Source organism: Gymnogyps californianus, chromosome 3, assembly GCF_018139145.2.
Source record: "Gymnogyps californianus isolate 813 chromosome 3, ASM1813914v2, whole genome shotgun sequence".
NCBI lineage: Eukaryota > Metazoa > Chordata > Aves > Accipitriformes > Cathartidae > Gymnogyps > Gymnogyps californianus.
The window spans coordinates 73580187-73594410 of record NC_059473.1 but is presented as its reverse complement, the minus strand read 5'-3'; the positions used below and the strand labels follow the sequence as shown (position 1 = coordinate 73594410).

At 40.2% G+C, this 14224-nt stretch overlaps 1 protein-coding gene across 1 annotated transcript in view; it reads right to left on the bottom strand.

Moving 5' to 3' along the window:
* Window positions 1-13647, bottom strand: part of FRK (fyn related Src family tyrosine kinase) — a 56911-nt gene extending 43264 nt beyond the window's left edge. The window contains exons 1-2 of the mRNA XM_050892977.1: window positions 13575-13647; window positions 13217-13490 (exon numbers count right to left, since the gene is read on the bottom strand). Of these exons, the coding sequence (XP_050748934.1) occupies window positions 13217-13490; window positions 13575-13647 (347 nt within the window). The remainder of the gene's footprint in view (window positions 1-13216; window positions 13491-13574) is intronic.
* Window positions 13648-14224: the final 577 nt, after the last annotated feature.

The following is a 14224-nucleotide window of genomic DNA, read 5'->3' as shown; positions in this document are numbered from 1 at the left end:
GGAGCTTCCATCAAAATATAAGCATTTTTTCTTTTAATTTTGTTCAGAAAGGATGAAGTTATCTGAAAACAAGATAGAACCAAGCAATACCCTTCATTTTGTTTCAGGCCATGTTAAATATTTTGATTTGATACAAAAGTAAAATGAAGGACTCTTGAGGAACATCTCTGCTTCTTTCTTCCAGAAGGGAGCCATTTTTCCTTTCTCTCTTCCCATAATTATTTGATCATGACCATGAGCACTAGGACACAAGTGATAACATTCATCCACGAAACAGGGGCTCTTTAGTTAAAATGAGGCAATTTAAACCTATGTCTCTAACTTACCATAGTCACTATTTTGCTAGAATATACAACGTGCATAGATGCTTACATACAGTAATTTGGAGAATGTACCACTGTTACAAGAGAGGTAATCCTTTTGGGACTGAACGTACATGAACTACCACCAAAATTAGGCAGAACCTTTGCTACCATTTCTTTTTAGCAAGATGGGAAATTGCAGGTCATTGCCAGAAAAAAAGCTTTATACTTCTAGACTCAAGGACCAGATTCGCCACACTTATATTGCGTAGTGCCTTTAAAAAAAAAATGGTTTTAATTTTACTACTTGCCGAAAACTTGACTCTGACGCTGAACAATAGCTTGCTCCAAACAGTCCCAATGACTGCAATGTAACTGTAGCAAACGCTTGAAACACCCATCTACCCTGGCAGACTGACCTTGTGTATACCTGAGACCAAAAAGGAGCCCCAGGTTGCACTAACAAATCACTGGAGGAGCCCAGCTGAAGAAACTGCAGGAGATTATTAGCCTGTGAGTAGAGGGCAGCAGATGTGTCAAAAAGGACTCTGAGCCTCTAAAGTCTGTTTTGGTCTGAGAAATATCTTTGCTTTGTGTTACTCCGTTGTTTTTGTTGGAAATAATAAGCTGTGCCCTAAAGAAAGGGCATGCCAGGGCTTTAGGGACTTTTACAGTAAGTAACTGCGTGGGATTGTTTGGATAAGGTAATATTCAACAGTGAGTAAGTGTGGTAAAACCCATCACAGAGGTAGGCATTTCCTCTTACAGTCTAGAACAAATTTACTGTCTTGTAAACGTAAACACAAAGATTATTTGGGCATTAGTCTAAAAAATCCATGGCACGTTGTGTATAAACCTTTTTAGTAAGTATTTCAGTAGGCCATAACTGTACTGTCGTGTGATTCTGTTGTAAGGGATTATGCATAATACTACATTAATTTTTCAATAGTTGATAATAGCAGTTGACTGTGCTGCAAACATGGAAATTAATTTGCTCTGAGTCTGCTTCAGGATGACAAACCATTGCACCTTTGGCTACTCTTGCACTCTGTAATGACTGGGAAGTGACTATTTCTCCTGTAGGGACAGCACTACAAGGCCAAGTGCATGAGCTCTGTAAGTTAGCATAGCTCACACAATACTAGTTTCACTGCAAAATAGGAACAAAAGATAATAAACCAGCAAGCAAATCACAATCTGATAGAGTTAATTTGCGGAAATCTCCATAAATAAATCTCATCCTGTGAGCCCCCGCTTCACTATTGCATAATTAATTTCAAAATTTGCATTCATTCTCCACAATATTGGTCACCTGCATGCTGTATTATTTAATCTGCTCTGAAGTTCTTCTATATGAGAAAATAAATGGTAGATGAAAGTGATATCATATTACTTTTTTCTGTGGTGTTTTAGCTACGTAAGTCCCTGCTATTTCTCCAATTTAAGAGACTAAGGTCAATCATCAAAGTTTGTTCCCAGTAGTGGTTTTGTACCTGGATAAGGACTTCATTGCATTTAAAACTTGTTCTAAAACAACTTGTCTTTGGAGTCAATGAAAGGCTACCATTCGCTTTAATGGGCATTGCTTTGGGACATTGGCTGTGAAATACAGCCATATAATCACCTCTTTCTAAAAAACTTAAAATGTGTTCCTCAGACCCTATTTCTGCTGCATAGAGTCTTCCAAATAGCATTGTAAAATCTTGCATCAATGCTAGCAGTACCTGTATGCGTTTGTTAACACATACATGAACAAAAGTACTGATATACTGCCATAATATACTCTAAAAGTAGCAATAACTCTGCTATTCATAACAACTGAGGAACAAAGTTGAAACCTTGAGGTAGCCTTAATGTTAACATGGTACAGAGAACACTAATAACATCAATTGATTTAACATTAAGGGAAACTCAAAAGGACAAGAAAATGTTCAATCATACATTCACTTGAACCATTACAGCTTCCAAAAGCACTCAATTGATTTTCCTGAGAAAATCATTCCTGAGAAATTATTTTCTTTTCTCACAGAGAAACTCACCTCAGTACAGAAGTAATACAGAAACCCTTGGAAACAAAAAGCCCCCCTTGCCTGCACAGGACACTGGTGGCAGAGCAGATCTCTCCATCCATTTTATGCAGAGCTCTCTCTTGGACATTCTCTTGGGCACATACCTCCTCAGCCTACTGCCAGCAGTCTGAGCAGACTCGTGCTCTCTCTCAGGTCAACTTTCAGTGGAGAACAACCAGGTCACTCTGTCCCCAGGGGGACAGGAACTGTGCAGTCTGGCACCCCCAGGTGACCCTGAGCCAAAGGACAGAACGGTTCTTTCACATGGGGACAAATTTCTTAACCAAATGGTCTCTCAGGTTTCAGGGTAAATTTTTCAGGGTGACAGATGGGAACGGTGACACACTAAAGACACCTTTGACTTCCAGAAGTAAAGCTGGAGCACATCAAACTCAATATCAGTGTGTATATTATCAGCCCAAGACTCACACACATGGTTTCTTTTGTAAGAGATCACAACACTGTGTCAGAAAGGTATGTTAGCATCAAAAGGAAGTTTCTGGGTGATTTTTCAAACATTTTAGCTCTGTAATAAGAACAAGATCTCATTTTCTCTTTTCTTGCCTTGCAGGTATTCAGAAGACTAATAATTATCTTTCCAAGCTAATCAAGTTGTCATTCTGGAACAGCTAAAAACATCAGGTGACTTTCCATGGATAAAAATGGTACTGATTCATCCATGTCAGTGGCTGAGAATATATACACACTTCTAAACATTCATAAATCTGTAGGATTTTGGGAAAAGCATACAATAAAAGGAACAGAAAGCCAAGACACTCTTTTTTGAAGTAGAGGTTAAGGGGATTTAGGAGCGGCCGCCTCCTCCAGCCACTGCGGCCCAGGGACCTCCTGCTTGGCTGCTGGAGCCCAGCCCAGGGACACAGGGTCTCTGCCCATGCTGAGGGATGTGGCTGCCGCTTTCCCACTTTCAGGTTCAACCAGCGGTGAAGATGGGCATGTGTCTCAGAGACGCACAGACACACGGAGAGGACACTGACACGGCCAGTCACACAGACTGCCACAGAGAAGGTGCTGCCTTCAACAGCACCCATGTGCAGGACTCACAGAAAACACAAGCACAGTCCCCTCCTCCTCCTCTTCAGCTGGCAGAGCCAGAAGGTCACTAGTGATGGCGTGCAGACACAGACACAGACACACACACACACTCTCTAGATTCACAAGCACACACACATTTGCGGATCCCCCCCTCAAATACCGGCACAGCCTGTCTCTCCATCCAACAACCCTGCCCTGATCCTAGCCCCTCTTACCCACACTCGCCTTACGCATGCTGGTCCCCCCAGCAGCTGGTTTCGAGACATACTCCAGTGGCTGGTGGCCAAGACTCCCACCCACTCCAGCATCTGGCACTGAGAGCCCACTCGCTCCAGCAGCTGACACCACCGGCCAGGGGCACCTACACCCCGGCTCTGACTCCAGTTGCTGGCCCAGCACCCAGTCACACCAGTCCTCCCAGTAGCTGGCACTTAGTCCTTGCAGCCATCACACATGGGACAGAGGGTCAGGTTACACAGAGAGAGAGTCAACAAAGGATTTAGTGAGAAGACAGGACAGAGTGTGGTGACCAGGCACAGGGCTCAGCCAGACAAGTGTACCGACTGGCCCCATTTTACATGTGAACAGCACCTTTTATACCCCTTTCTGTCTACCCCTTCTTTGTTCCTCCCTGATCCCTTTTCCCTAAACCTTGCTTCATCACTTGACATAGCCCCACAGACCCCCCTCCAACATCCTGGACCCCCAGGTTTGCATCCTTATCAGTTGAAAAGTCCGAGTTTGCCTGCCGTTTCTTGATAGCCCATCAATTAGAGCGAGTGCCCAGGTTTATTTCTGATTATTGTCTTTGATAACATTAATCAGTCAGGTTTGGTATCCCTATGTGTTTGTCTCCTTCCCTTTCCTTATTGGCAAGGTCCTCAGATAATCTTCCTGAAAAAGAAACGTTCCCACAGTCTGCATACCCTTATCAGTGAGTGCGACTGAGCAGGCTTGAACTCATCACCACCTCCCTTCTCACGTGTTCCTCAGGTTTGTCTCCGCATGTTCTTGTGTATGGCTCCTTTCACCACATACCCGTAGCGGAGCAGAGCCTCCTTCCATATACCCTTACAGAGACTTCCACTAACTGAAAAGATCAGTAGTTTCAAAAGGAAAATTGAGGTTTGTGAGTTCTCGTAATTTCTGAAATTTACGGTATATATTCATTCCCATATGTGAGTCTCAGATTTCTTTTTTTCTCTTCTTTTGCAGTGAGGTTTGAAAAAGTGTACTGCAAAATCGTTTGTGCTATAAATACAGAAAAATATTAATTAAGCTAGCAATATAACTGCTTTAGTGAGAGAAAGCTAAGAGAAAATGTTTACCAACATTACTGCAGATAAATTTAGAATGTAGAATATTATAGATTATAGAGTAGACTGCATAGAAGTAATGAAAATGTCAATTAGTACAATCCTTTATGGAACCATCACTTATTATTTAATTCATTGCTTTGTTTTTCCAGTTTTCAGTGATTAAGATTAGTGTACCAGCATGGAAAAACCGTATGTATTTCTATTTGGTTTAAGTGATAAAGAAAAGGAATGCATTCATGATCGATATTTTGTTTGATCCTCTGAAAAGCTATTTCCAGATGAATTCTAGGCATGTCTGGAGAATTGAAAACTGCGAAGATGTAGATTTCCATTCTAATTTCTTGTAGCTCTTATGGGGTTTTTTATGCAGTTATGAGGTGCAAACCTGAATTGTTTAAGAAACATTGAAACATTTAAGAAGAACGTAAGAAACAAACCTGAAACATTTAAGAAAACTCTGATGAAGAATAAGCTTCTTAACTAATGAATTTTAATCTCTTATATTTAAAGTTCTAACACAAGAAGGGTCTTCGAGTATGTCCCGTATAGTACTATTTAAAAATCACTGAAAATTGTTTTTTCCTCTTACATGTAGTAGTAAATATGTAATAATATTTTGTCTTTTTTAAATATCACCTAATAAATTATATTCTTTGCTGTGCATACTCTGCTTGCATAACTTGAAAAGGAACAAAACAGTTTATTACAGAAAAACATCTGAATCCTGATTAATCATATTTTCTCTACTAATCTGTTTTAAAATTAAAGTGCACGTAAATTTTGTGTTGTCTAAACTAGGCTACTGGAAGGCTGCATCATTACTATAATGTTTGCACAAGGCATCTTTGCTATAGCCTCATGTTAGAAGATAATGTCTGTAAGATAATAAGAGGATACATCCTGAGTTTAGTTCTGCATCTTTGGCAGGAAGCAAAATTAATTGATGGGTAAATCTGTGAGGGTAAAGTCACTGAGGTCTGCAGCCCGGGCTGACTCAGGTGCATGAGGGTAGACGGGGCAGATAGGTGTGTTCTGTAAAGGACCGGTCCCTGAATTTCACGGGGACCTGTGAAGCACGACCATTTCCTTTTGTGCCTATTTATTTTGAGCATGGGTTTTGTTGAGTCACTCATGACTAAGCAATCACCAATCTGGAAAAAAAAGCCGAACACTTGTTTAGGAATATAAAACTTTCTGCAGAGATGAGAGGGTTTTTCTTGGGGTTTGGGTTTTGGTTTTTTTCCTAATAGCTTGGTCTGCCCACAGACAGAAATAAAGAATTGTGCAGTGTCAACACCTATGCTTTTGCTAAACAGACTTGACAATAGGTCTGTAATTAGACATGGCAGTGATGTACCCTCTGACATTGCTTATACAACGGTTCCAGCCTCTGGTGAAGTACAATGGGAACAGACCAAAGAAAGTGGATGGGCCTGTGCACTTTTCATAAAATGTTTCTGAAACAGAATAATGGGGCTAGAGGGGCCATTGGTCTGACCTCGTAAGGTATCTCTTATGTTTTTATGACTTAATCTCTTCAGTACAGATATGATCCTACACAAAGAAAGCCCCAAAGTCTTCTATAACCAACAGTGCTTTTTACATGTTACAAAACAATTCTTCATAGAGACACTTGACCTAGTTTGTTTAAAATCAGCCCAGCTTTAGGACTTCTTAGCCTGGCTGAACTGCTGGTTACTATTTTTCAGTTCTAAACCTGCTCAGAGATCACTCAGCTCTGCACAGCTCTATTATGCTGCACGGAGAGCCATCAAAGACAACTATTGAGGAAACAGTAACCATTGTACAATACCTAGTGAATGTTTTTGCCAACAACATTGCTCAAAACCAACTAATCTGGGCTAGCACGCACAAAGCTTATTCCTACTGAGTCTGAAGAAAAAACATCAAACAGGACAGTCGGGTTATTCTGACCAGTATATGGTCTTTGTTTTTCTAAAAGGCACTGTAAAGGCCACCTAGGTTTCACAGCGCCATAAGAAAAGCTAACTGGCTATGTTTGCCGGTTTTAAGGATATTGTTTCTGGTCTTCACATGATTCATTGTCAAATCTTTCACAACAGAGTAATGGAAACTAGTACATAATGATTGTAATGTATAACGTACACACTAATTTCAAATAAAGACAACGTAGGAAGAAATTTCTTCATTTCTGAAAATTTGAATAGACAATGTTGTATATTTAGAAAACCACATTGCCAGAAAATAGGTGACCTAAATTAGACAAGTTTGCATGACCTACTCATCTACAATGCCATAATTCCTTCCGCCTTTCTCAACAGAGACACACATTTTCTGGACATGGGTATACACATGGGTGTGTAAATACTGCTGGCACTTGACAAAATCTGACATTTCACAGTTCTGTAAACCATCTCCTTTTGTGTTTAGTGTATCTTTACATATTTAAGATACGAGTTGAAATGAAGACAAAATTTGAGATGTGCTTGAAGACAGCATTGGAATGCTCAACCACAACTAAAGAAGTCAAGTGATTAAATTCATGGTCTTTTTGTAGTATTCAATCATTTAAATTCAAGAGAGGCACTCCAAAACACGCATGGCAGTTCCAGACTTTGGGTACTTCAGATGCTATGAACACAAGGTCAAAAAACGTCAAAAGCATGATCTTCTGGCTTTGCATTACACACCTTGTCTCACAGGGCTGTTTTGCATGGTCTTAAAAGTATCAGTCTTATAAACTTTATGTTGTGTGTGTGTACATGTGCATGCACACACAAAAGCACATACATAAAGTATATCAATTGAGAGAAAAGAAGGAATTTCAAATGAGTTCACATACAGCCATTTCAATGATTTATAATAAATACATATTTTGGTGATAAAGAAACCTTTTCTACCAAAATCTATATGAGAATAGCTTTCGTACTTAATGTAACAGTTTCCAAGAATGTGAGAACAACCTACCACTACTTTATGTAGTCATGTTAGCAATGAACAGTTTTTACAAGTTCATTTCAGTAGAAGGGTTACTGCTGATTCTGGTGGTGTCCTCGGAAGTTTGTACTGTAATCGAGAGAGGAATTGCAAGAGCAAGAGAGAGAGAGCGCACAGAAACCTCAGTGGATTACACTCAGTTTTCTGAGGTGTTCAGCAGAATCTAAGGTTTCACATTAAAAAGAGCCTCTAGATATTTTGCCTCTAAATACCACTTTGAAAAATGACCCACATGAACCAAAGAAACCCCATAAGGCTGACTTTGCAGAAAGTCTGAAACAGGTCAGCCCAGGGAACGCTTTATTGTTCATGTATAGTAACTCAGATTCAGTCAATGTATGAAATAGTTAAAGCTGAGTCAGGTCACAGAAGGTGAAGGAATTATGGAGATTGACAAAAATAACCTACAAGCCACTTCTGCTTTCAAAGGGTTGTTTAAAAAGCTCATTGTGGAATTGACTGGTGAGGTTTCATTGATTAGGTCTGGGGCTCAGTTTCCACCAGCTGGGAAATACCTACATAAGAAATCGCTCTGAAATAAGGAATGTTTCTGAATCTGGTAAAAGTTAAAAGTAATTGCTGTGATCTTCTTTGACCTAATCTACTAGGAATTGTGTGGATTTACTTCCCTCAGCACAGCAGTCTTGTGTCAATAATGTTGGCATGAACATATGCAATGAAGTTGACTTTCAATAAACAGCCAACAGGTCCATCAGGATGGCAGGCGAGAACCCCCTCTAAGTACACTCTACATTTCCTCTAGAAAAAAAGAATTCATGTCACTCCAATAGTGAGTTGGGTTTTTTTATTACTTTTGCTTCATTAAAATTAACTGTACAGCTGGGCTATATTTGTTGTCCATAACAATTTGCACTATGTCGTTTTCTTGTTTAGTTAAAACAACTGGCAGTAATAAAATAAGGGCAGGTGAATGCGTTACTATGGTTCCTGTTTATAGTGCAGAATAACAGGCACAGAAAGAGCACAGAAACGGGAAGGTGACACTCCTTGCCAAGGAAATTTATATCTTTTAATTCAGAGTTTGGTGTTAGTTGAATTGCTCTTTCCAATCATCCTTTGCTGGACATGCAAGTTAAATTATGTGACTGTATCTCCAATTGCGTTTTTTGCTTTCCTTTTTCTAGATGTTATGTGTCTAAACCCAGAAAGAAGAGCATTCTGAAGTCATGGGATGTGGCAGATACAACCTCACTCAAACTTCCTTAGAAATGAAAAATGTGTCTGGCTTGTGGTTTTGACTGCTACCTGTGATGCTGAGAGAAGAAAAGCACCAAGTGTTCTTACAGTTGCTCATTTGTCATTAGTGTAGTCTGTGTCTGCTTTTGGTCAGATATTAAGTAAAATAACGTTTTTGTAGTAACAGATTTATTTCCTCATGAAGTGAAAGTTCACTGTGCAACTACGGTCTGCTAGATGAATGCTTCCACTCCCCAGCTGTCTTGTCCCACCTATCCCAGGTAGGGCCAGGAGAATACACTTGTCTCCAGAGCCACTAGGCACAATCCCTTCACAATCCCTCCACCTGACAGGTTGTTGTTAGTATAAGGAGTAATGCAGGTGCTAGAAAAGATCAGCAATAAGAAGATGCTTTACTGGTAAATATAAAAATGAAGGGCCTTGTTTCCTCAGTCTGTCCAAAACAGCCTTCATAGTAGCAGTTGTGCATTTCCTGGACGTATTTAATCTTATGTAGCACACATTTAGACTGCAATGCTGCAGCAGGCAGAACCCAAGCCATGGATTTACCTTTTTTCCCCCTTCCCCTGTTCACACAGATTGTTACTGATTTCATCTGAGTCATTCACACTGGAAGGGATCACTCAAGCCAAAGGAAGGAAGCAAGAGAAACTTTTTTTTAACAAGACATCATGCACAAATAGGAAGTGTTTGACTTTTGGCATAAGTTAGTTATATTATATAATATAAATATAATATAAATATATTAGCAAAATAAAATATAAACAATGTCTCCCTTCAATTTTAGCATACAATTTCTACTAATAAACTTTGGTCTGAGGAAAGCAACACAGTAAAGAAATCTCATTCTTTCTCAGTTCTGCTTGAACATTCTGATAGCCAAAGATACACGAAAATTCCCTTTGTTATAAATAGTATTTAATTTTTGTTTTCCCCAGACTGGAGATATTGCACGTCCTTTCTGCCCTTTCATCCAGTTATTGATCCACCTTATCAGCACTACCTCAGTCATATTGGACGGAGTCAAAGAGACTTCCAGGACGAAAAACTGTTATCTAAATGAGGACAAGGAAGAAAAGTTTCTCACTTTCCTTCATTCTCTTTCTTACCAAGGAAAAGTTCAAAAAAGCCTTTCTCCCTGAAAAAAATCACAGACACTTTAGTGAGGAGACGAAATGGTCTGCTGCAGCACTTGCCGAGAACAAGCAATTACCTAGCATTATCCTCTGCCAGAATGGACAACACAGATCCAGATAGACTTTCTGATCTCTAACTGTCTCAATAATAAAGACCATGTCAAAATGTTGATAAAAAAGGCCCAGATATATTTTGTTGTTAATAATCTTGAAGGCTACAGGCAAAACTAAAATGATTAGCAAAAGAAATTTAACTGCTCTCCATGCAGCTTTCAAGCATATATTGGCTAAACTTACATAGTGGCCCTCTCATCTCTAAGTCATTCCATGACTTATAGAGTATTTCATGCCCCTCTATCCCTTTATTTAAGTGAATTTATGGAGTATCTATGCATGCATATGAAGGTCATTTTTTTTAAAGTTTATATACAAACATGCTGAAATCAGCTGTTAAGAATATGGTCAGTTTGTTTTTCTTCCCAAGCTTCCTAAGAATCAATCCATGAATCAAGTCCGTTTCCCAGAACAGTTTAGCCAGTTTGTCTTCATCTAGTAAGATGGAGATACAGTTCAGAAATAAGCTAAAATTCCCGTTGTCTCTGAAGATATACAGAAGGTAGTTGGTGCTAGGAAATGTACGTTCAACTAGCTCAAAGACTGCTGATCAGCTGTGCCTGGCAAATATTGCAAAGCATAAACAACACACTGCAAATATATGGTATATATGCATTTTGGCAGGTGAACATGAGATTGTAAGTCTTCCATTCTTTGTCAGTTCTGTGCTGGGACCATAAAGGACTGGTGTAAAGGATGCAAGGATGCAATAAAAACTTTTCCTATTTCCACAAATGTCTATATCATGGCCATGAACAATTGGTCAGCACCAAAGGGGAGAGCTAATTAAAATCAAAATGGAAAGATGAAAGAAGTTGAATTTAAAGTTTGGGCAGAGAATATGATTAAAGCATTGAATTTTAATTGAAGAGACATTAGAATAACTTTTTTCACTCTTGTTCTTTTACTTTAGGGAAAATAAGCGTTAGTTCTTTAAACCATCATTACTGTTGCTCTTATTGTTTCACTAGGATAACAGAGGTGTGAAATGCAGAGGGTGGGTGAAAGGGAATTCTTGGAGGAAATTGTAGCAAGGAATATTCCAGTTGGATACAAGGCAAAAAATTCCTCACCATGAGGGTGAAAAGCTCAACTGGAAATGCTCAACTAAGCAAATGGGTCTAACTTTATTTTGGCCATGTTTGAGTTGGGACGACTGCTTCAAATGTCCTTCAGAGGTCCTTTCCAGCCTGAGTTAGTCTATGGTTATATGTGTGTGGCCTGACAGCAGACAGTCTTGTATACGTATGCAGATCACTAAAGCCAACTGACTTAGAAGGAAATCTGAGAAAAGACAACATATTTAGCCAGATTAGTTTTGGTACAAAACTGAAAACTCGTTTTGGAAGAATGACTTCATCTGAGAGCTGTAAAAGCTCTCAATTTCCTCCTCTCCAGTGTTCTAACAATCTATAAAGAAAGATCTTTTGCCAAAACTTAGTCTTTATTAATAAAGGGAGAAAGGTATCTAAAAAGAGTAAAATAAAATAAAATCGATTCTGTAACAAGAAAAAACTAGAGGTTATGCAACAATGCACTTTGGCAAACTTAACTTTGTATTTGATGCTGTAGGTGTAGAAAGATAAGAGGGACCTTAAGAGCCGAGACTTTGTTGTATAACTGAGCAAAATTACTTTCAAAGTATTAACAGCAAGCAGAAATCTTAGATGACTTGTAATAAAACTAGTTCTTGAAAGAGAGCAAAGGCCAAGCTGAGTTGAATTAGAGCCTACCACCATTTCTCTAGTGGTTCAGAAAATGCCTTCCCTGCAGATTAATTTCTGCAATTGGAAGAATTCTTTGAACATGACCATTGAAAGGGTTGTCTGCCTGAATACAGAAATAGAAACAGCTGGTCAGACTCCGGAAATTAAGGTCTTCAGGTTAGAGAGGAATCTTACAGTTGCCCTAAGATGCCTCTAGCACAAATTCTACAGCTGATAAAAGACTGGCATAATCATATCTGAGCCAAGTTTCCTAGCCCTTGGCAGTACAGTGGGCAGATCAGATCGGAGATGATGTTTCAGGTCCAAATGAGATTTAACTGAAAAGCTGCAACATTATCCCTCTAAAGTCAACATTAATTCTGAGACTAATAAGGAATGCCATTTCTGCTGTCTCTTTCCACACTGATAATTTTTGCCAAAACATACCTCTGGAACTGCAGTCAGACCTATTTCAGCAAATGCTGCCTCTGACTGCAACACACATAAGTAACTGCATCCCAGGCTGACTCAGACCTTACTCATCCTCACTAGGGAGCCAAGTAACTGATTTTGTGTGATTTCTGCTCTAGTTCAGAATATTAAATAAGATCGGACGTGTTTTGAAGGGGCAGAAAAACATGGGCTGCATAATTAAACTCTGTGAAAGTTTAACAAATTCAATTTGTACTCCATTGCTATATCTACTCTTTTGCCCTTTGCAGTACTTACTCCAGTTAAGTTTGTCCTGAGAGTAGAGATTTGCCTCCAAAGAAGAAACAAATAGTGTAGAGGAAACAATAAAAAACATACCTGTTAGAGACTCACCCATCATTTGTAAGAAGATGTAAAGGTGTAAAGGTAGCTTCCTGAAACTCTGATTAATTGATAACTTTGCAGCTGGTTAGGCTGAACACTGTTTGGGGCAGGGGTCATATCTTTTCACTCTCTGGGAAGCATCTGACACACACTGTTATACAAATAAAAATAATGAACCATCACAGTGGTAACCAACCTGATATTCCCAGATGCTTCTTAAACAGGTGATTAGGGTATATCAGAGAGGGAAATTATTTAAACCAAAACAAAATCCTCAACACTCTGCCTTTTGTAATTGATTTTCTTGTGACCACAGTGTCTTTTCCTTGCACACGCCAACTAGCACTATAGGACCACTAGTAGGGCCTACACTAGCAGGACCGCTGGAGGCTGAGTGTGGCAGGGTACTACTCAGCAAGAGAAAAGGCTGTAACCTCCTGTCCCAAACCCATTTAACCTAACAGAAAAGAGACTGTGGTGTGTGTTATGTGGGTTACTCACGGCTCAGCTTCAATGCTCTGGTCAGCAGCTATGTAGTTGGCGGGGATGTAGCCCTGGAGCTTGCAACCAGGACGGACCGACCCTGTTGGCAGGAGGAGCCTAGCATACCACCAGCCCTCGTGGGACGCATCCAGCACTTCAAGCTTATCCCCGGCTTGGAAGCTCAAGTCCTCCTCAGTGCGAGCCTCATAGTCGAAGAGTGCCACAAATCTGCAAATATTCACCAGGTGCTGGCCAGGCAGTGGAGGTAAAGGTTTCTCTTTTATCTTACTGTCTCTGTCTTTCTGTCCTGCTTGGAAGTCGTGCCTTACCACAGCAAGGTTGGCGAAGACTTGGCCGACTTTCTCATCCTGCTCACCGTCTCTCCCCGAGAATAAGCACGGGATGTAGGGCTCCAAACAGGCACAGTGCTTCTGACAAAAGTTTCCCATCCTGTTTCCTTGTGCCTTCCTCTGCTTCTGCTTTTCTTTCACTTTTCCCAGTTGCGATACCCTTAGACCAATTTTTGCACCATCAACATTTTAGCTTTTTGCAGGATTTCTTCTCCCCCTCCTCCTTTGGCACAGAATGAAACAACTCTTGGCACGGCTGGAAGCTCCTCTCCGAGCTCCAGAGAGCTCATTACAGGCAGCTCCTGGATTGGGAGTGAAACCTGAGTATTCAAGTGCCGGAGCACATGTGGAGGGAATTTCTCACTTCCTCTTCAGAACAGGAAAGAAACACAACAGCCGTGCTGGGCTGAGCTCCAGGAAAAACGGGGGAGCGTGGAGCCTCTTCTCCCACAGCAAAACAATAAAGTCAGAACATCTAAGCAAGGGAGGCTTCTCAACTCTTACTGCTTGGGATGGGTGTTTTATCTCAGATGGAGTCCTGTCATATGATCAGCAGTGAACGTCTGTAAAGTCTGTCTTGGTAATGATTAACCAAGCTGACCTGCCTGTTTCCTCAGCAGTCTCCCACGTGGACAGCTTGAATATTTCTTTTTGTTTCCTGGTTTGCGCTGGTTTT